The following is a 21,365-nucleotide window of genomic DNA, read 5'->3' as shown; positions in this document are numbered from 1 at the left end:
ACTTGCTGCCTTCATGTGAGTGAATCCATTTCCTGTCAAAGCTGTGTTTGACTTTAGGGAAATTGTAATTTTTGTCCATGTTGTGCATAATGTTATGTACAGGTTTTCTTTTTTCCCCACAGATGAGGTTATTGCAGGAAATTCGGGATAGCATCAAGGAAGATAATTTTGTGAACTTTGTCCAAGACTTCATGAATACCTACTATAAAGATCAAGACTATCCACAGTGGGTCATAAATGCATTGGATGCTGTCAACATTACCTTGAAAAAATAAGTAACTATATATCATATGTTCAGTTTGTTTGAGATATACATGTTACTTGTTCATATCCCAAGTTAGACGTTTGAAATACTGTTCAGCGATATCACTGTATACCTATCTTTCAGACTGCATTAGTTAAAGTTTCATTCTTTACGAATTCCAGTGACATTGTAGCACACAGGACTTTTGATGTCTGGGATGACCAAGAAGAAAGTAATGAAAATCTTTGGGACCTTCAGTCAGGTTTTAAGAAACTCTACCTCACAGGTTACAGAAATGCTGTGCTAAGAGATTTTGAGGAGGAGGAAGCTGCTGGAAGAGTGAAGGGTTTTCGAAGCGCTTTTCGGTCCCAAGCTGATGTGAATCCTACAGTTACATTAGCCAGGCTGGATGGATTGTTGATTGCATTTTTATCAAAGTGCAAGAGTTGTCTAAGTGAGGAACAAAGAACTGAAGCTCTTCAGATACAAAAAGAGATCAAGGAGCTACAGTCTCAGTTTTATGAACCATCAAGTGCCCTGCTTGAAGAGACCTTAAAAAGTAAGCCAAACATTAAAATATTTGAGAGAAAGAATTTCAGATTAGAATCTGATAGATGTTGCCAAGATACTAGTTGCTCCACGGCCAAAGTGGGTGAGTGTTGTACTATCAGTAAAGAAACTGGCAAGATAGAAACACACCTAATTATTATTCTCGCTCGAATTAGAACTTTGTATCACAGTACTGGATGGAAAGTACCCGATTTTTTGTAATCTGCAATTCTAGCATACTTTTGTGAATGCGATATTGGTGTTACTGGGCTCCATCTGTGAGACGTTATACCATGTGTGAAAAGTCACCTTTAGTGAATGCTACGTGTTAGTCCTGCTTTTTGGCAAAATGTTAAGAGCAATAGATAATTGTAGTAGGTAGGAACATTAGGCAAGAGCATTAGTTAGGCTAGAACTTTAGGCAGGAACATAGGTAGATATGTTAGCTAAAAGAAGTCGGTGGGTACATAAGGTAGGAACCTCTGGAAACACTGCTCTGTAGTTGCCCTCTGCTACTGGCCTGTTAAGGGTGAGGCACAGATGGCTAAGAGATCTGAAAGTGGAATATCTTCCCTTCATGTTCATGATCTTAAGACCCAGTAGCAAGGCCCACCAAGGATTCATCAAGTGGCATTGCATCATAGGTATAATCCAGGTCCAACTAGGAAATTAACAAAAGCCATACTCTACTGGAACTATGAACAGTAGTTTTGTAGAGTTCCTGCACCAGTCCATACAGGAACTGAAAAGCTCAGACACTTAAGAAAATTATAAGGTGTACTGCTTAATACAGCCCTCAGTACCAGCATTTCTGTGACAACAGTTTTTATTGGTATACCCCTTCATGAAGTCAAATAAGTTTATTTGCCTCCAAGTCATTTGTGTCCAAGGTCTCTCAATCACTATGCCTTTGCATATGATACCAGTCTCAATGTCTTGTCATATAAAATTGAATTTTTTTAGAAGGATAATGAAGAATTATGCCAAAATTTACATTTAATTTACATTTTATAAATCAGACTCGTACAGCTTATTTACATCTGACTTTAGAAGTGCTGATAACCAGGGCAAAGATCATACTGTCATGACACTTTACCATAAAACTATGTAATAGATGGACATCTTTGGAACAAAACATTTTCTTTCAATAAATATTTTGAAAGAGTTGATCATACATATATTTGAAAAAATTAATATTCTAGCAGTATCCTAATTTCAGCTTTGCACTGTTCTAGGCATACTTTTTCTTAAATGCATAGAAAACAAAGTATTGTTAAGAATCACAAAGCAGAAGCAAATGAAATCAAGTTGTATTTTGATTTTTGTAATGTCAAGAACTCAACCTGTGCCCATAAAGAAGAGAATTTGCTGTTTTATAAAGGATGTGTTTCCTAAATTTGTGTTCATGAGTAGAAAATGTGCATATAGGGTGTTTCCTTACTAAAATAATGTTCAGTTTTCAAGATATTTGACAAACTTCAGGACAAAAGTCAAAATTGAATATAAAATCAAGTGTCTCAAGAAGTCTATGCTTAGATTCAATTAACCCATCTTTTACCTTTTGTGGAATTTATACACCGAAGTTCTAGTTACATAGATTAATTTGGGACCACACACCCCCCTCCCTCCCATTTTAGATTTTTTTTTTACCAAATACAGTATCATACAGGAAAAAAATGGTCTTCAGGTGCATATTGTTAACCTTTGAAACAAATATTGTACCAAATACTGATAAAACATTAAATATAATATACCATTCTGTACATGTAACCTATAAGTTTTCACCTACACTTATCTCAATATTTCTTTCAGTACTAGTATATCCATGTGAATTTATTGCATCTGAATTACCCAATACCAGATGCTCGGTCTCTTGTTGTGCCTTTCAGAAAGTTATCCTTTTGGTGAATTTTTATCAAGCTCCTCTTTACTTCTCTATATATTACTGTAATAATGCAATATTATTTGAAATGGTATGGCATTTTTAACAATGCAGAGCATTTTTTTTGTTGTCAATGATGAGAATTTTGTTCACATAATTACTTCAAGGAGTAGTACTTTCTCCAACTCTCTTCCTACACAACCTCACCTTGAAGGTCCTTTCCTATGCAGACAACCTCACAGTCACATCACATCACCCTAAAACCACATTAGCAACATCATATTTGCAGCACTCCATCACAATGGCTCATCCAGTATGGAATGTCTGCATCTCCATGGGAATCTTCCATTGGTCTTTTAATCCCAGACAGAAAAATCTAGCTCAGATCCCCCATTTCAGTCTCACCCACTGAAGAAAACACCAACCATTCTAGGCATCACGTACAACATTCACTCCCCATGCAAGTAACATAAACACAAAAGCAACACACAAACTAAATGTCCTCGGAAAGCTAACCAGTACCAGCTTTGAACAAGAAAAGGAATCCCTCAACATTTAAAAGAAAATTCATCCACTCCAATGTAAACTGTGCCTCACGTATCTGGTCCTCCACTCTCTTAAAATAAAAAACAACAAAGCTGCAAAATCACAAAAAAATAGTATTTCTGTCAATCGCTGGCTGCCTAGCCACCACAAACTCTCAACACCTTCACAATGAATTAAAGATCCTAATACAGACCCACCTCAACATGTTCGACACCTAATTCTATTTCAGCAGCATTAGACACCTCCTACCCAAATCACTCTATAACTAACCACCAACCCCCAAGTAGAAATATAAATACACATTCGTGCTGTCACACTTCCGTAACCTCTATTCACAGATCCCACCACCCCTAACAAATATAACTGATGAAACTTATACCAAATAAAATAACTGGACAAGCACTAAACAACTGACCTCCCAACTCTGCTTTAAACCCCAACTCAGTCATACCACACTCAGACAAACTTGAGTCACACTCTTGAGTTTGCACTCTGAACATAACCCATCACTACAAACACCATTTCAACATATTCCAAGACCTCCTCGTGCCTGCCCTGCAACTGCTATAAATTATTTACTGATCACCTGCCCTACACTCTCTTTTCTCACAGACACAAACACATCACACTTTATAGCCTGTGGATGTAGCCAGCTTCCCGAGTGCTGCAGAAGCCTCATAAGGACAAATGTAACTCCCGGGGCAGGAAGTAAGTACCTGTGCTGAATTCAAGAAAAGCAGACTGACGTATGATCATGTTTCTGATTTACATTAATAATTTTTGTATTGTTGCTGGCTCTTTTAATACTTCAGCTGAACACTACATGCCCTTTTTACAATAGAGTACTGATGCAGTTTTTATGTTTCAGCACTAGTCTGTAGTTTTACTACTGTTAGTTTACAAACACTTATTTTTCTGGATGTTTTCTCAATGAAAACTTGTAAGTTAATCTGGATAAACTAACAGCCATATGGGGAAGTAAATGGTCTGGCATATTCCCGATAATACTGTGCTGTTTGCTTTCATCCACGCTTTATACTATAGTACTGAACATATTTTTACATTTTGCTAATTCTATATTGTATATGGTATGCACAGTTATAATTAACTGTTGTGAAGATACAGCTACATGCACTTCAGTCAACCAGCACATGTGCCTGCGACTGAATTGTATCCAGACTTTGTTCAGTCCATCTACAGATCTAATCCAGTGGGGTCCAAATAACTAGAACTTCAGTGTAACTGGCAGAGGAAAACACTACAATATCTTAACTTTACCAAACTGTGTTTCTGGCTAACTTAGCCTAGCATAACTTGCACCCAAACTACCCTGATCTTATTGGCATCTTTCTTAGTGAAGTTGTTTAGTGGATGCACTAGAAAATTTGGTGGAAGGCATATTTGAAAATAAGGTCAGAGCTGATGAAATTAATAGAAAAAAAATAAAAGATTATGTAGAGATATAGTATTGACGATTATCAAACTGTGTACTAGGGATACAAGTAGTGATATTGCTGAGGGTTGGATGCTATTAAAATACGAGGTGGGGGAGATCAAATACATGTAATTTGCTCTAAAATTCTAAATCCTCAAGATGACAAAACTCAAATGCTACTGCAAAAGGATTTCAGAAAATATAGTATGGGGGTTGTAATATGATGTGTGTTTTATGATGAGTGTAAGCTTAGGCAGCTGAAGGTACATTCTAGTAAAAATAAAGTGATCATGTAAGAAGGGAAAGAATGAAAAAACATATTTTCTAAAACCTTACAATGAGTAAAAAAGATGTGTACTAAAATGTGTTAAAGACATATGGGGAGAAAGACTGGAAGAGGTGAGAGAATTTAAGGATTTAGGAACTATCTTGGGTAAGTTTGGTGATACGGAAGGAGAGAGCAGTGCAGGGTAGAAGAGGCATTGGGTCCCTTAATAGAACAAAGAAGGATGAAGGATGTAAGTATGGAAGTGAAGACAGGATTAAGAGACTGCATAGTCCTCCTGACACTGACCAATCCAGGCTGTGGAAATTAGCCATTTGAGAGGAACACGTGGTATGACTCTAGGCAGAATAAAGAAATGAAGGGGTGTATGAGTGAGGTGGTGTGGCAGGGAATGCAAAAGGAATGAATTGTGGAGTTGTGGCATGGGTGAAACGTAATACTTTGAGGTGGTTTGGGTGTGTGGAAAGAATGCAAGGTGTAGTTTACAAGGAGAGGTTGATAGTGTGATTAAAGGGGTTAGTGTGAGAGGAAGACGACCTGTGATATGGGAAAATAGACTGGAAGAGTAATGGGGACTGAGAAGTGGTGGAAGAATGCATGGAATGGTATATACAAGGGAGGTATGTAAGGACAGGAATAAGTCGAGAGTCTTTTGCTGTGGCCAAACCCTTGATAGGAATTCCTGGAAGGAACGAGCATCAAATACATAGATTGATAGTAGGATGCTACCTGATACGAAGGGCAAGATCTTATCTGAGCTATGCATCTTATTGTTTGGGTGATATGTGTTAGAAGGGGTGTGATATCTATATTGGTTAGAAGGGGAGTGATATCTAAAGTACAAAAGAAAATCACAAATCATAAAGTGTTCGATCCTTCTGGAAGGGAAAGGGAACTTAAAACTATAGTGCTAGATGCAAATAAGAGGACTGCTAAGGTTTAAAGGGAATGGAAATGCTAAAGTTATTAAGAACTTGGGGCTTTTAGAGGTCTGAAAGCATTGGTAGGGGATTGCATATACTGACACTACTTGGTTCTTAGGTCAGGAGAAATTTAAAAGTGAAACAGACATTGCAAACACTAAAATTTCTAGGGCCTTAGGTATGTGTGATTACTATTTGTGTTTTCACAGAGTTTTACACTTGTGTTGCCCCTACTCATATGTTTGTATGCACACACACACACACACACACCCTGGCCTATTGCAGGTGCCCATTCAATCAACCAGTCCCTAGCTCTGTGTTTGTGTGTGTGTGAGCACGCACAGATGATGAATACAAAGTTGTTTTAGATCATGTTGGGAATATCTAAAAGTATGAGATAACACAGATACTGAAATTGCTTGGGCCTGGGAAAAATTTAAATGTACAGAAAGGGAATGCAAGCACTGAAATTACTAAGACTGTGGAATACACCTACCGAAACTGTGGCTGCGGGTGCCTTAAGCTTGGGGCGAGGATTGAAGAGCCTTACTTATCTTGTTCATATGTCCAACACAAGAGGTTTCAATTATGCATGCCATTATGACCTCAATTTTTCACTGGTGGATGGAGGGTTGGGAATAAGGGAAACTTCCACTTTTATTTTGAAGTTGCTTCTAGGGAGCATAGGTCCCCCTAGCTAATGTAAACTAAACCATACAGGACGAAGAAATTCTGATACCAGAACATGTTATTTTCTTTCTCAATACCTACCCTATTCAGACCTAACCAAAATACAGTTCTAATACCAAAACATTAACCACTTCATTATATTTGGTAACACACTATTTATGATATTTTTACTTCCTTCCTTGTACATCCATCACTTTCAGTCCCTCCGCCTTCTTCTGTGAGAAAACAGTCATTAACCTGGCTTATCTAGTCCTGAAAAATGTTTAAACTGGCCCTATTCTTAGCAATTTTGTACTTAGTCCCATTACCACCATCAATTTTGGAGTTCTTTTTATTAAATTCATAGTCTTCTCTAACATATCATATAGAGAAATAGATGTATTTATGTAAAAGGGTATAAATGCCACTCTTTCACACCTACCCTGGAAAAAACCAGAGCTGAGACAAACATGGAACCCACACCTTCACAAGTCTTTAAACTTTCGAACTTTAGCATTGACATTAAATGATAGGTAATTATCATCAGATTCATAATACTGGAGATCTACATTTGTGATCAAAATAGCAACATTCATAATGAATAAACTACTTCCATACTGCACCGTCCTAATATATAAACTGCTGTAGTCAAATGACAACCTTGTATAGTCTGGAATTTCTAATACTTGACAGAGCAAGAACAGCAGCTGTCAAGTTTCCATATGAGCAACACACAAACAGTGCATGTTTAAAAGCCATAAAAAGTCAAATATCAATAAAAACAACTTTGTAGTTTCTGGCTAACACGGCACTCTGCATCACCCTTTTCTTGGGCATGGCGATCAGAATACTGCCAAAAACATACGATCAGAGCAGCCAACATTACTATGATAAAAGTAGCTGCATGATAGAAAACAATATTCATACACTAAACTGTATGCCAATAAAGAAAACGCTGTTTTTAACCTACCACAACTTATATCAGCTCATGTAATTTACAATAACAGCTTTGATTTCCATTGTAAATTATGGTATATAAAAACCAGTCTGAATACTGTATAAATTGTGTTGGCTGATATGTTGAGAAGTGAGCCATTCCATATATATAAGATGATTAGAAATATATCTTGATCTGTACAAGTTCAATTCTACTATACACTCCTACGAATATCAATTATAATTCAGTAACACAAAGTATGTTTAGAGAAAAAATAATTAAAATGCCACAAACAGGAACTTTTACAATATAAATACTGTACACTTCAAACCACAATGAGAGCTTTGCTAAACACAGGTTTCTCTCTTTGGATTAGATTCCGAGTCCAAGTCTGTGTTGCTTTTTTGGTCTTCCACATCACTACCACTATTAACACTTCTAAGATCTTTCCGACAGTCCTCTCTCCCTTCCTCACTACTGCCATTATCCCCATCATATTTCCCACCATTTCTCAGAACTGTCTCTGCAGAGCTATTAGTAAGGTAGAAAATAGAGTTCCCAGAAGAATCTGCAGTACTTAAAGTGGCATTATATAATTCACTGTGGTTCATATTTGTGGAGTCTTGACTGTCGTGAGTGTTCGCAGATTCAGAACTTGCTTCTTGAGCATATCCTTCACAAGGTGGAAGATCATTTGTTTGGAGCATAACCCCTTCTTTTGGTGTACTGTGAATAGGGACACAGTCTGCAACTGCTGCATCATAGGGTGGCCGACCTGGAGATCCTAGTAAGCCTGAATCTAATGAACCACTGTCAGGAGTATTTTGATGAAGGCGATGTAAAGGGGAATCATAAGGTGAATCTGAGATATTGACACTGCCACGAGGACTGGTGCCAACAGCAGGATCCACACTTGCACCCCCTATGCTGGTTCCACCCTCACTGCTCTGGCTACCGCATAAATCTCCCCGCACCCCACATGTTCCTCCACACAGGCTGGAGTTCTCACATCCACTTATTTCACAAACACTAGCACGTTCCTCACCACCTCCATCACACCAATATACTTCACCACACTCACTGTCCCATGCTCCACAATCCTCCTCTTCACCATGGCCCTCGCAACACATCCCTAATGATAAGTGTGAAGAATCTTCCAAGTTTGAGGAATATGCGTGAAGACAATGACAATTATTTTTTTCTGATCTGGTTCTCCCATTTTTGTCTCCAGAAATCCCAGAAGTTATGACATGTGGCCAAGACATGTCAACACAAAGCATATCTCCTGTCTGCTCTGAAGAAAGAGCAGGATTAACAGAATCAAGACTAGTTTGGAGAATAGCACGCTGTGTGTTGGGAGGGGATATGGCATGGACATGCTGAGGATATGATACAAACTGATGTGGAATTCCATCCTTGTCAGATTCAGAAGAGCGTGTTCCAGGCTCCCCAGAAGGCAAGTGATTAATGATAATGGGAGAAGTATTATCATCCGTCCAATCATTTTTTTCATTATGTGCACAAGTGCCTCTTAGTCTGGATGTTTTGCGCCGGTTTCTCCCAGGTCGAGGCCTCTCTCGTCCTGACCTGTACTTATGGTGTCGAACCATCCGTGAGTGATCCATACCACGTACTATACCTGTTGCATCAGCTCTTTCAGAGTGGTCCACGTTAAAAGAATTTCTGTTTTTTCTAACATGTCCCTCCTCATCCAAGTGTGACTGGAGGTGTCTAGGGTTGTGGTACTGCACTGGCTGTTGATTCAAAGGTGCTATCTGCCCTAGGACAGGGTAATTACACAATCTTTGTTGCTGTAGTGGCTCTTGGGAAATATAGGGCAACTGTTCTAGGGCTGAACTTTGACTGGTGGCTTGAGAAGTCAGCTGGCCTTCCTCTACAATGCTAGGGAAAGATCCTCCACGGCGCATGGGACTGAGTGGTTCCTCCATGAAAGCACGAGGTTTACGAGGGATGGTTGACCAACCTCTGTCCACCTCTGTGGGTCTCCCAAGGCTCATTGAAGGATAAATGCCAGTCATTTTATTATCATCATTGCTTGGTCCCAAAACACACAAAACTTCAGGAGTGGGATCTTTGCTGGCATGCTTCCCTGCACCCTTCTGAAACTCACTTGGCATATATGCATACAATGAATCTACATGTATATTTGTATTGTTTACCTTACTGGAGGCTCCTAAACATGAGGGATCGAAATTTGATTTGTTAGATTCTGAATTTACCGATCGTGAAACCTTTGGTTTGTAAACAGTAGAATTACAGTCGCTGTCTGTCCTATTGATTTCCAGGTTATTCTGTTTTACCATCTGCCTCATGCGCTGTTTTTGAAAGAATCTTTTTGCAACTCCTGCCTGTTTGGGATTGTAAAAGATCTCTGGTGCATAATGTAAATCATTTGTCATGGTGCCTAAGCTCAGTAGCTGAAGATTATTGGTGGCTTTATTGAGACTCTCTGGTTTGTTTGAAGTAAGAATGCTCTGTGAAACAGAGGATGATTTGTTTGTTTGATGGGTGTGTGAAGAGTCTAGGCTGTGCGTACTGGGTGCTCCTACAGGTCCTCGTGACTGGTTATTGGACACCACCACATGATTAGCACCACTATTATTAGCTGGAGTTGTTAAATGTGCCTCTTCCTCCTCTTTTCTCTGTTTATTAAAAGGGCAAGAAGATTCTCGCCAAGCATCCCATACATCATTACGGCTAATGCAAAAGAACACAAATATAAATATGCCCAAACTGCTAGCACATATGGCATATATAATACTAAAGATTGTAGTATGGTGCGGGATGACTGAAGCAAAAGGTGCTGCAGTAGTGATTGCTGCAGCTGCCCATGTGAGTATGAAAAGCAAGAGAGTAACTACATGTGCTCTAAGTTGTGTAAGTGGGCTGTGTTGGCCATCAGATACACTTACAGCAGTATCACGTGAAGCAATACTAAGCTCCTCCTCACCTGGACCATTTGCATTTTCCGAGGTTGGGGAGTTTGCATCTAGGAGTTCTAGTTCTGTTGTCTCGGTAGCACCAGCAGCTTCGGGATAATTAGCCCGAAGTGATCTCAGCATGCAGTGAGTGAGGAGGAAGAAAGTTGAAAGTATAAAAGCAAGGGCAGCAGTGGGAGCATAAAATGCCCCCAAGCTTGGTCCCCATGCTAAAAAACAATAGCTATACCCTGCATACTGCTGGAGGTTTACAGCTGCAGATATGCCACAGAGGATAAGTGCAATGCCCCAACCAACCAGATAGAAACGCAGCATTGGCTTAGGTGGAAGAGGAATATCTGGTGGTGAATCCTCTACTGGGACAGGAGGACGAAGAGCCTTTGTTACTTTCTTGTACAAGTTTGTCACAGTCACAATAATCCATAATAACACACACGTTGTCAAATAATGAAGAGCCACTCCAATCCCCTGACACAATTTTTGATTTTCAGTTTGGTACACACCCACTGTGAACAAAGTAACGAGTAACAATAATGCAATCCAAGTATTCATTAATGAATGCTTATTTTTGTTCATTGTGGCAATGCGATGGTGATGAGCTGCCCATGTTACAATAGATGCCATCAAGAATAAAATGCATATTGCACTGCCAACATAGACTCCTGGGGCACTTGGCCTAAATTCTGCACCTCTTGCTCCTGCTTGATCCCTATGAGAAGCTGCCATGTCTTCCAAGAGGCCAAAGTGGGCCAACCTGTTACATCTGAAAACTATCAGTGAATTCAACATGCGAACAATCTTACAACCTTCACTGGTCCAGTTTCCTTGATTACTTGTGGCATTCTGTTTCCACCATACAGGCATTACATTATGGCTGTGGATCTCTGAGCGTAAAGTAACATACACATTGTCTTGCAGCTGTAATTCCTCTTCCATGTCACTCACCCGTGCACCAATTACAGATGAAGTAACTTCCCATGTATCGGACTTTCCTGCTAACACCCTTGGAAAGAGGCTGGCAGAGTCGTACACAAAAAACTGAAATTGCACATTAGGTGGTGTAGTTGTGGGTCCTGTTTCCTCTTCTGATGTGTTTGAACTCCTTAACTGTTCTCTTGCAAATAAACTAGACGGTACTTGAATTTGAGCCTCCATGATTTCATCATCACCGCTGTAAAATGAAAATGAATACAAAGTATTAGAAACTTAGAAAATACTAGGAATCAATCGGCTAAACTTTTATAAATACCAGATATCAAGTTCGCAAGATGATATAGATGGTTATGTATGAGGTGTGGGGATGTTCAAGAATGATGAGTGATTTGAAAAGATAACAAGTGTATCATTTGAAGTAGTGATTTGAAAAGATAACAAGTGTATCATTTGAAGTGTCTTAGTTACAAAATTCAAATGCAAGACATTTATAATCACTGTACTGGTTGCATATGTATGGATGGCATTTGAAGTGAACTGACTGGAAAATGTACAAGAGATGCAGCAGGCTGAGAGAAAAGAGCTGAAATAAGTGCAAAAGAAAGATGAGGTAAGAATATTGATGAACTTCAGGGTAAATGAGAAAATGTTTTGGATAACAATGGAGAAAATGGGAACAACAGTGACAGAAGCAAATGGGTAAGAGGTAACAGGCAGAGAAGAGGTGGAATGAGTATTTTGAAGGAATGTCGACAGTGTTAAATGATAAGAGTAGCACACAGAAAGTGTTTGGGATGCATTGTGCAAGAGCTCTAGCAAATGGTATGGTAAAAAACAAGTGGTAAAGAAGGCTTTGCTTAACAAAGAATGTGGCAAAATAGCACAAGTGGATGGGACAGCAGTTAAGTTTCTCAACAAGGGGCAATTCAACATTTGTATAATCAAAGATGAGGTGCCTGAAAACTGGCAGAATTTATGTATAGTTCCCTTACATAAAGACAAGGGGGACAAAAGTGAATGCTTGCATTACATAGGTATAAGTCTGTTTAGTATACCTAATATGGGATGAGTATATTGGAGAGAGGTGACTAAGAGGGTGGTGGTATGTGAAGAATATTGGAAAGGAGCAGTGTGGCTTTAGGGGATGAAGAGGATGTGTGGACCAGGTGTTTGTTTTGAGGAATCCATGTAAGAAATACATGGAGCAAGAAAGTGAACTGTATATGGTAATTCTGGATCTGGAGAAGGCATGACAAGGTTGACAGAGAAGTTTTGTGGAAGGTGCTGCACATATATGGGTTAAATGGAAAGTTACTGAATGTAGTGAGTTTCTACCAGGAGGATAAGGCATTTGTGAGTAGGAAGGGAAGAGGGAAAGGTTCCCAGTGAAGGTGGATCTGCATCAAGGATGTTTGATGTTACCACAGTCGTTTAATCTGTTTACATACTGGTTGGTGATGGAGTTGATTGCAAGGGGACTGGAAAAAAGGCAGGTTTATGGTATGCTGGTGGATGGGGGACATGGCAAGTGAATCAGATGCTGTTTGCAAAGGGCATGTCTCTGGTGGCAGACTCTGCTGAGAAACTCCAGAAGCTGGAGACAGAGTGGGAGAATGTGTGAAAAAAGAAAGTATTGATTAAATAAGAACAAAAGTAAGTAATACAGTGCAGTAAGAATATGACAAGATGGTTCTGAACGTAAGTCTAAGTGTAGACGACCTAGAGGAAGTGGAGTGCTTTGGGTACCTGGGATGTTTGTGGCAGCCGATGGAATTATGAAAGCTGAAGTGTCTCGCAGTGTGGTAAGAGGGATTAGGTCTTGGATGCATTGAGTAGTGTATAGAAGGGGAGGTCATCATCTGTTTGGGCAAAGACAGTTATACTTATGTTAGAAGGTGCAGCAGTCCCAATAGTGTTGTACAGATTTAAGTCTTGGGTCTTGAATGTGAAAGAATGGAAGAGGGTGTACATGCTGGAAATGAAGTGCTTATGAAAATTATCTGGGGTGTTGCAGTTTGATCAAATAAGGATGACAGTGTAATAGAGAGGTGTGATAGTAAGCACAGCCTGATTGAGCAAGCTAACCACAATGTGAAGATGAACAAAGAAAGACTAACTGAGAGAAGATTTGCATGTCAGGAGTGGAAAGAGGGAGAAGGGGAATTAGGATGATTCAGAGGCATAAGGGCCTGAGCATTAGGAGGAGGTGGGGTGAGAAGTGAGAAGCATGCAGATAACAGAATACAGAGGGGTCTATGCAGTGTATGAAGGGGCCAAGTCTTGTTAATGGGATGAAACAGAGCATTTCGAGGGGTCAAAGTAACCCATGGAGTAGTCTGTGGGGCTTGGGAGTGGATATATGCAGATAAGGCCATAATTTGTTTGTTCTTTAATCTACCTCACTATGATGGTAGAAGCAACTGTGTAGGAAAATATAGGTTAAAGTTACCTTCAATAAAGAACATGAAAGAGCAATGGGGATGTAGATCCATAGGAGAAACTGTGTGATGAGAGATTTGAATAGATATGTAAGGGGACAGAGCAGAACAAATAGTGACAGGTATGGAATCCAAGATGTAAATAACGACCACAAAGAATACATGGTGTATGCACATCAGCAAGCATAACTGAAAAAAATACTTTGTGATAAAGATGTTCACAAAAAGACGTCAAAGAAAAAAAGGAACATAGGGAAACGAGCATGACTGATACGTTCCTGTTGAGAAAGAATATAATATGATATAGCATCAAAGTATTTCTCACATACATACTTGAAAGCAAACACCTGATCCACACATCCTCTACCACTTCTGAGCAGTGTGGTTTCAGAAGTGGTAGAGGATGTGTTGGATCAGGTGTTTGCTTTGAAGAATGTGAGAAATACTTAGAAAAACAAATAGATTTGTATGTAGCACTTATGGATCTGGAAAAGGCATATGATAGAGTTGATAGAGATCCTCTGTGGAAGGTATTAAGAGTACATGGTGTAGGAAGTAAGTTGTTAGAAGCAGTGAAAAGTCTTTATCGAGGATGTAAGGCATGTGTACAAGTAGGAAGAGAGGAAAGTGATTGTTTCCCAGTGAATGTCAGTTTGCGGCAGGGAAGTGTAATGTTTCCATGACTGATTGATTTGTTTATGGATGGGGTTGTTAGGGAGGTGAATGGAAGAGTTTTGAAGAGAGGGGCAGGTATGCAGTCTGTTCTGGATGAGAGGGCTTGGGAATAGAGTCAGTTGGTGCTCGCTGATGATACAGCGCTGGTGGCTGATTCGGGTGAGAAACTGCAGAAGCTGATGATTGAGTTTGGTAAAGTGTGTGAAAGAAGAAAGCTGAGAGTAAATGTGAATAAGAGCAAGATTATTAGGTTTAGTAGGGTTGAGGGACAAGTCAATTGGGAGGTAAGTTTGAATGGAGAAAAACTGGAGGAAGTAAAGTATTTTAGATATCTGGGAGTGGATTTAGCAGCGAATGGAACCATGGAAGCGGAAGTGAGTCACTGAGTGGGTGTGGGGGCGAAGGTTCTGGGAGCATTGAAAAATGTGTGGAAGGCAAGAACGTTATCTTGGAGAGCAAAAAATGGGTATGTTTGAAGGAGTGGTTCCAACAATGTTATATGGCTGAAAGGCGTGGGTTGTGCAGAGGAGGGTGGATGTGTTGGAAATGAGATGTTTGAGGACAATATGTGGTAAGAGGTTGTTTGATCGAGTAAGTAATGAAAGGGTAAGATGATAAATGATAAAAAGAGTGTGGTTGAGGGAACATATGAGGGTGCATTGAAATGGTTTGGTGAAATGGAGAGAATGAGCTAGGAAAGATTGACAAAGAGGATATATGTGTCAGAGGTGGAGGGAATGAGGAGAAGTGAGAGATCACATTGGAGGTGGAAGGATGGAGTGAAAAAGATTTTGAGCGATCGGGGCCTGAACATTCAGGAGGGTGAAAGGCGTGCAAGGAATAGAGTGAATTGGAACAATGGGGTATACTGGGGTCGACATGCTGACAATGGATTGAGCCAGGGCATGTGAAGCATCTGGGGTAAACCATGGAAAGTTTTGTGGGGCCTAGATGTGGAAAGGGAGCTGTGGTTTCAGTGCATTACACATGACAGCTAGAGACTGAGTGTGAATGAATGTAGCCTTTGTCGTCTTTTCCTAGTGTTACCTTGCACGTGTGTGTGTGTGTGTGTCATTTTATGTGTGGTGGGGTGGTGACGGGTATGGATGAAGGCAGTAAGTGTGAATATGTACATGTGTATAAATGTATATGTCTGTGTATGTATATTCATGTATATGTTGAAATGTATAGGTATATATATGTGCGTTTGTGTATACACATGTGTATGTGGGTGGGTTGGGCCATTCTTTTGTCTGTTTTGTTGCGTTATGTCACTAAAGCAGGAGACAGCAACAAAGTATAACATAAGGAAAAAAGTAATATAGCATCCTTGGGTCATAAGGCTAGCTTCATAATGTTGATGTCAGAGGATTATAAACATGAAAAAAAAAAGGTAAAAGAAAAGTTGAGGAAGCTGAGAGAATTAAAAACTGCAGTGAGAGAGAAGAGGTGCTGTGGAAGTAGTTTAAGAATGCATTATTAATTACAAACTGTCATGATGATATGTAGCACTACATACAGTCCCTGGAAAAAATGCAGCACAGTGGAACGAAAATTTAGAAAAGTATGTTTAAGAGCAGAGCTATAAAGATGGTGAGTATGAATCAAAATAACAAATGAGGAACTCTTGGGAGAAAAATGAGAGTTGAAATAAGAATAAGAAATTATATTGGAAGGAGGAATCTTGGGACAAAAGAAGTTTGTAGAATAAGGAGAGTGTACTTCAAAAACTGACTGAGTATGATTTGATGTCGTTGTTGATAAAATAGGATTAGAAGTACGGATAACTAGAAATAGATGTTGGGAAAAGGAAAATATTATAAAAAGGAAGTGAAAATAGCAATACTGTTCTTAAAGAATGGAAAAGCTGTGGGTGTAGATGGACTTGTGAATAAAAAGGTGAAGAAGGGGATAAATCTGCTGGCGAGCAGATTAAGAAGGTGAGGAATCATGATAAAATGATCATGTGCCTAATGACTGGACAAAATCTTGGGTCTTGAATGCAAAAGAATGAATGGGTGTACATATAAATGGAGTAAGTGTGACCATTAGAACTACAGAGGAATAAATTCTAAGGGTATCTAGTACAATATATGTTGGGCAGTGACTGATGATTCTAAATGGATTAGCAAATCCTGTACATGTGAGGAACCAGGTGGAATCTAGAATGGAAGAAGGTATGTACATGAGATGTTTTCAGTTAAACTGGTTGTAGAAAAACTTCAAAAACAAAAAGGAAATATTTACTGTATTTGTGGGCTTAGAAAAAAGGCCTATAAAGTGAATAAAAGAGTCCTCTCTGTGGTGTGTATGGAAGAGTTTTGAATACTGTTAAGAGCTTTCAAATTGGAAGTGGTACATGTGAGAGTATTTTTTTTCACAATGTCAAACATGGTATAAGCAAAAACATGTCCCAATCAAAGGCCATCCTGGACAAAACAAGAATGTAGAGAGAAAGAAACTGTAGAAATTAATCAAGGTTCAGCAAGTGTTTGTGGACCTGAAAGGTTACAAGCAGAGGAAAATGGTTCAACAGATTAGCTGTTCAATGAAAGTGTATATAATAATGGTCTTTCCAAAAGTGGCCAGTCTCTATATAGAAACTGTGGGAAGCAGCAACCAGACGCATGCCTTGGTGGCAGGGAAACATGCAGAGAGCCCACAAAAGCAGTGGCCCATGGTAAGGAAACATGCAGAAAGCTCACAAAAGCAGTGGTCCAAATCATACATGCAAAACAGAAAGAGGGTATGACCACTGTGGTATAAAGAAAGGGAAGAGTGAGGAGGAAGGATACCAGTAGAATTAATAAGAAGGAAGACTTTTATTTCCAATCCTGCTATCAAAGAGGTGGAAGAAGAGCAGTGCTCCACACTAAGGCATAAAAAAAAAAAACCTGTAGATAAAAAAATTTTGCTTACAAGAGTAGTAATAATGGCACCTATACTGCTCCCCCAGCTTTTTGGAATAGATTCTGTGATATATTTCTGAGATTATAATGGAGGATATGGCTGTATGACTTATGTTTCTTAACTGGTGAACTGTTGATGTTTTGAAACTTAAAAAAAGGGAAATGAGTGACTCTTCAACAGAGCTTCAGGGAGTAACTGTGTTACAGTACTATTTATTTTATTTATTTTACTTTGTCGCTGTCTCCCACGTTAGTGAGGTAGTGCAAGGAAACAGACGAAAGAATGGCCCAACCCACCCACATACACATGTATATACATACACGTCCACACATGCAAATATACATACCTATACATGTACATCTCCTTCTTCTGTTTCCCATTTTAGAAAGTTAATACAAGGAGGGGAGGATTTCCGGCCCCCCGCTCCCGTCCCCTCTAGTCGCTTTCTACGACACGCGAGGAATACGTGGGAAGTATTCTTTCACCCCTATCCCCAGGGATAATATACATATATATATACATATACACACACACACACATACACACACATACGCACATACACACACACACACACACATACATATATATACATATGAAAAATGTAAGAAACAATTTAGAAAACAAACTTTTAGCTTGAAATGAATGAAAAAATGAATGTCACATAATGGTTCAACCTCTGGCTATGGAAAAGGAAATGTACAATTTATTCAGAAGAAGGAGTCACGCGGGGAGTGATCATCCTCCTCGAAGGCTCAGAGTGGGGTGCCTAAATGTGTGTGGATGTAACCAAGATGTGAAAAAAGGAGAGATAGGTAGTATGTTTGAGGAAAGGAACCTGGATGTTTTGGCTCTGAGTGAAACGAAGCTCAAGGGTAAAGGGGAAGAGTGGTTTGGAAATGTCTGGGGAGTGAAGTCAGGGGTTAGTGAGAGGACAAGAGCAAGGGAAGGAGTAGCAATACTCCTGAAACAGGAGTTGTGGGAGTATGTGATAGAATGTAAGAAAGTAAATTCTCGATTAATATGGGTAAAATTGAAAGTTGATGGAGAGAGGTGGGTGATTATTGGTGCATATGCACCTGGGCATGAGAAGAAAGATCATGAGAGGCAAGTGTTTTGGGAGCAGCTGAATGAGTGTGTTAGCGGTTTTGATGCACGAGACCGGGTTATAGTGATGGGTGATTTGAATGCAAAGGTGAGTAATGTGGCAGTTGAGGGAATAATTGGTATGCATGGGGTGTTCAGTGTTGTAAATGGAAATGGTGAAGAGCTTGTAGATTTATGTGCTGAAAAAGGACTGATGATTGGGAATACCTGGTTTAAAAAGCGAGATATACATAAGTATACTTATGTAAGTAGGAGAGATGGCCAGAGAGCGTTATTGGATTACGTGTTAATTGACAGGCGTGCGAAAGAGAGACTTTTGGATGTTAATGTGCTGAGAGGTGCAACTGGAGGGATGTCTGATCATTATCTTGTGGAGGCTAAGGTGAAGATTAGTATGGGTTTTCAGAAAAGAGGAGTGAATGTTGGGGTGAAGAAGGTGGTGAGAGTAAGTGAGCTTGGGAAGGAGACCTGTGTGGGGAAGTACCAGGAGAGACTGTGTACAGAATGGAAAAAGGTGAGAACAATGGAAGTAAGGGGAGTGGGGGAGGAATGGGATGTATTTAGGGAATCAGTGATGGATTGCGCAAAAGATGCTTGTGGCATGAGAAGAGTGGGAGGTGGGCTGTTTAGAAAGGGTAGTGAGTGGTGGGATGAAGAAGTAAGAGTATTAGTGAAAGAGAAGAGAGAGGCATTTGGACGATTTTTGCAGGGAAAAAATGCAATTGAGTGGGAGAAGTATAAAAGAAAGAGACAGGAGGTCAAGAGAAAGGTGCAAGAGGTGAAAAAAAGGGCAAATGAGAGTTGGGGTGAGAGACTATCAGTAAATTTTAGGGAGAATAAAAAGATGTTCTGGAAGGAGGTAAATAGGGTGCGTAAGACAAGGGAGCAAATGGGAACTTCAGTGAAGGGCGTAAATGGGGAGGTGATAACAAGTAGTGGTGATGTGAGAAGGAGATGGAATGAGTATTTTGAAGGTTTGTTGAATGTGTCTGATGACAGAGTGGCAGATATAGGGTGTTTTGGTCGAGGTGGTGTGCAAAGTGAGAGGGTTAGGGAAAATGATTTGGTAAACAGAGAAGAGGTAGTAAAAGCTTTGCGGAAGATGAAAGCCGGCAAGGCAGCAGGTTTGGATGGTATTGCAGTGGAATTTATTAAAAAAGGGGGTGACTGTATTGTTGACTGGTTGGTAAGGTTATTTAATGTATGTATGACTCATGGTGAGGTGCCTGAGGATTGGCGGAATGCGTGCATAGTGCCATTGTACAAAGGCAAAGGGGATAAGAATGAGTGCTCAAATTACAGAGGTATAAGTTTGTTGAGTATTCCTGGTAAATTATATGGGAGGGTATTGATTGAGAGGGTGAAGGCATGTACAGAGCATCAGATTGGGGAAGAGCAGTGCGGTTTCAGAAGTGGTAGAGGATGTGTGGATCAGGTGTTTGCTTTGAAGAATGTATGTGAGAAATACTTAGAAAAGCAAATGGATTTGTATGTAGCATTTATGGATCTGGAGAAGGCATATGATAGAGTTGATAGAGATGCTCTGTGGAAGGTATTAAGAATATATGGTGTGGGAGGCAAGTTGTTAGAAGCAGTGAAAAGTTTTTATCGAGGATGTAAGGCATGTGTACGTGTAGGAAGAGAGGAAAGTGATTGGTTCTCAGTGAATGTAGGTTTGCGGCAGGGGTGTGTGATGTCTCCATGGTTGTTTAATTTGTTTATGGATGGGGTTGTTAGGGAGGTAAATGCAAGAGTCCTGGAAAGAGGGGCAAGTATGAAGTCTGTTGGGGATGAGAGAGCTTGGGAAGTGAGTCAGTTGTTGTTCGCTGATGATACAGCGCTGGTGGCTGATTCATGTGAGAAACTGCAGAAGCTGGTGACTGAGTTTGGTAAAGTGTGTGGGAGAAGAAAGTTAAGAGTAAATGTGAATAAGAGCAAGGTTATTAGGTACAGTAGGGTTGAGGGTCAAGTCAATTGGGAGGTGAGTTTGAATGGAGAAAAACTGGAGGAAGTGAAGTGTTTTAGATATCTGGGAGTGGATCTGTCAGCGGATGGAACCATGGAAGCGGAAGTGGATCATAGGGTGGGGGAGGGGGCGAAAATTTTGGGAGCCTTGAAAAATGTGTGGAAGTCGAGAACATTATCTCGGAAAGCAAAAATGGGTATGTTTGAAGGAACAGTGGTTCCAACAATGTTGTATGGTTGCGAGGCGTGGGCTATGGATAGAGTTGTGCGCAGGAGGATGGATGTGCTGGAAATGAGATGTTTGAGGACAATGTGTGGTGTGAGGTGGTTTGATCGAGTAAGTAACGTAAGGGTAAGAGAGATGTGTGGAAATAAAAAGAGCGTGGTTGAGAGAGCAGAAGAGGGTGTTTTGAAATGGTTTGGGCACATGGAGAGAATGAGTGAGGAAAGATTGACCAAGAGGATATATGTGTCGGAGGTGGAGGGAACGAGGAGAAGAGGGAGACCAAATTGGAGGTGGAAAGATGGAGTGAAAAAGATTTTGTGTGATCGGGGCCTGAACATGCAGGAGGGTGAAAGGAGGGCAAGGAATAGAGTGAATTGGAGCGATGTGGTATACAGGGGTTGACGTGCTGTCAGTGGATTGAATCAAGGCATGTGAAGCGTCTGGGGTAAACCATGGAAAGCTGTGTAGGTATGTATATTTGCGTGTGTGGACGTGTGTATGTACGTGTGTATGGGGGTTGGGCCATTTCTTTCGTCTGTTTCCTCGCGCTACCTCGCAAACGCGGGAGACAGCGACAAAGTATAAAAAAAAAAAAAAAAAAAAAAACATGTACATCTCAATGTATACATATATATACACACACAGACATATACATATATACACATGTACATAATTCATACTGT

At 40.0% G+C, this 21,365-nt stretch overlaps 2 protein-coding genes across 5 annotated transcripts in view; one reads left to right on the top strand and one right to left on the bottom strand.

The window, feature by feature from the left end:
* Tgt (tRNA-guanine transglycosylase) overlaps positions 1 to 2,556 on the top strand; it is a 101,938-nt gene extending 99,382 nt beyond the window's left edge. For 2 of the 4 annotated variants that reach the window (XM_071661058.1, XM_071661055.1), the window contains exons 9-10: positions 123 to 271; positions 418 to 2,556. In XM_071661058.1, the coding sequence (XP_071517159.1) occupies positions 123 to 271; positions 418 to 1,015 (747 nt within the window). In that variant the 3' untranslated portion in view covers positions 1,016 to 2,556. Of the gene's footprint in view, positions 1 to 122; positions 276 to 417 lie in introns of all 4 variants that reach the window. The other 2 variants (XM_071661060.1, XM_071661059.1) reach the window with 2 other exon arrangements.
* The window catches only part of Remo (Remoulade), a 57,143-nt gene continuing 37,549 nt past the window's right edge, over positions 1,772 to 21,365 (bottom strand). Inside the window, exon 5 of the mRNA XM_071661054.1 lies at positions 1,772 to 11,602. Coding sequence (XP_071517155.1) covers positions 7,819 to 11,602 — 3,784 coding nt within the window. The 3' untranslated portion in view covers positions 1,772 to 7,818. The remainder of the gene's footprint in view (positions 11,603 to 21,365) is intronic.

Source organism: Panulirus ornatus, chromosome 73 (assembly GCF_036320965.1).
Source record: "Panulirus ornatus isolate Po-2019 chromosome 73, ASM3632096v1, whole genome shotgun sequence".
In the NCBI taxonomy this organism is placed as follows: domain Eukaryota; kingdom Metazoa; phylum Arthropoda; class Malacostraca; order Decapoda; family Palinuridae; genus Panulirus; species Panulirus ornatus.
Note: the sequence above shows the minus strand (reverse complement) of the source record. Positions and strands in the feature narration are given on the sequence as shown.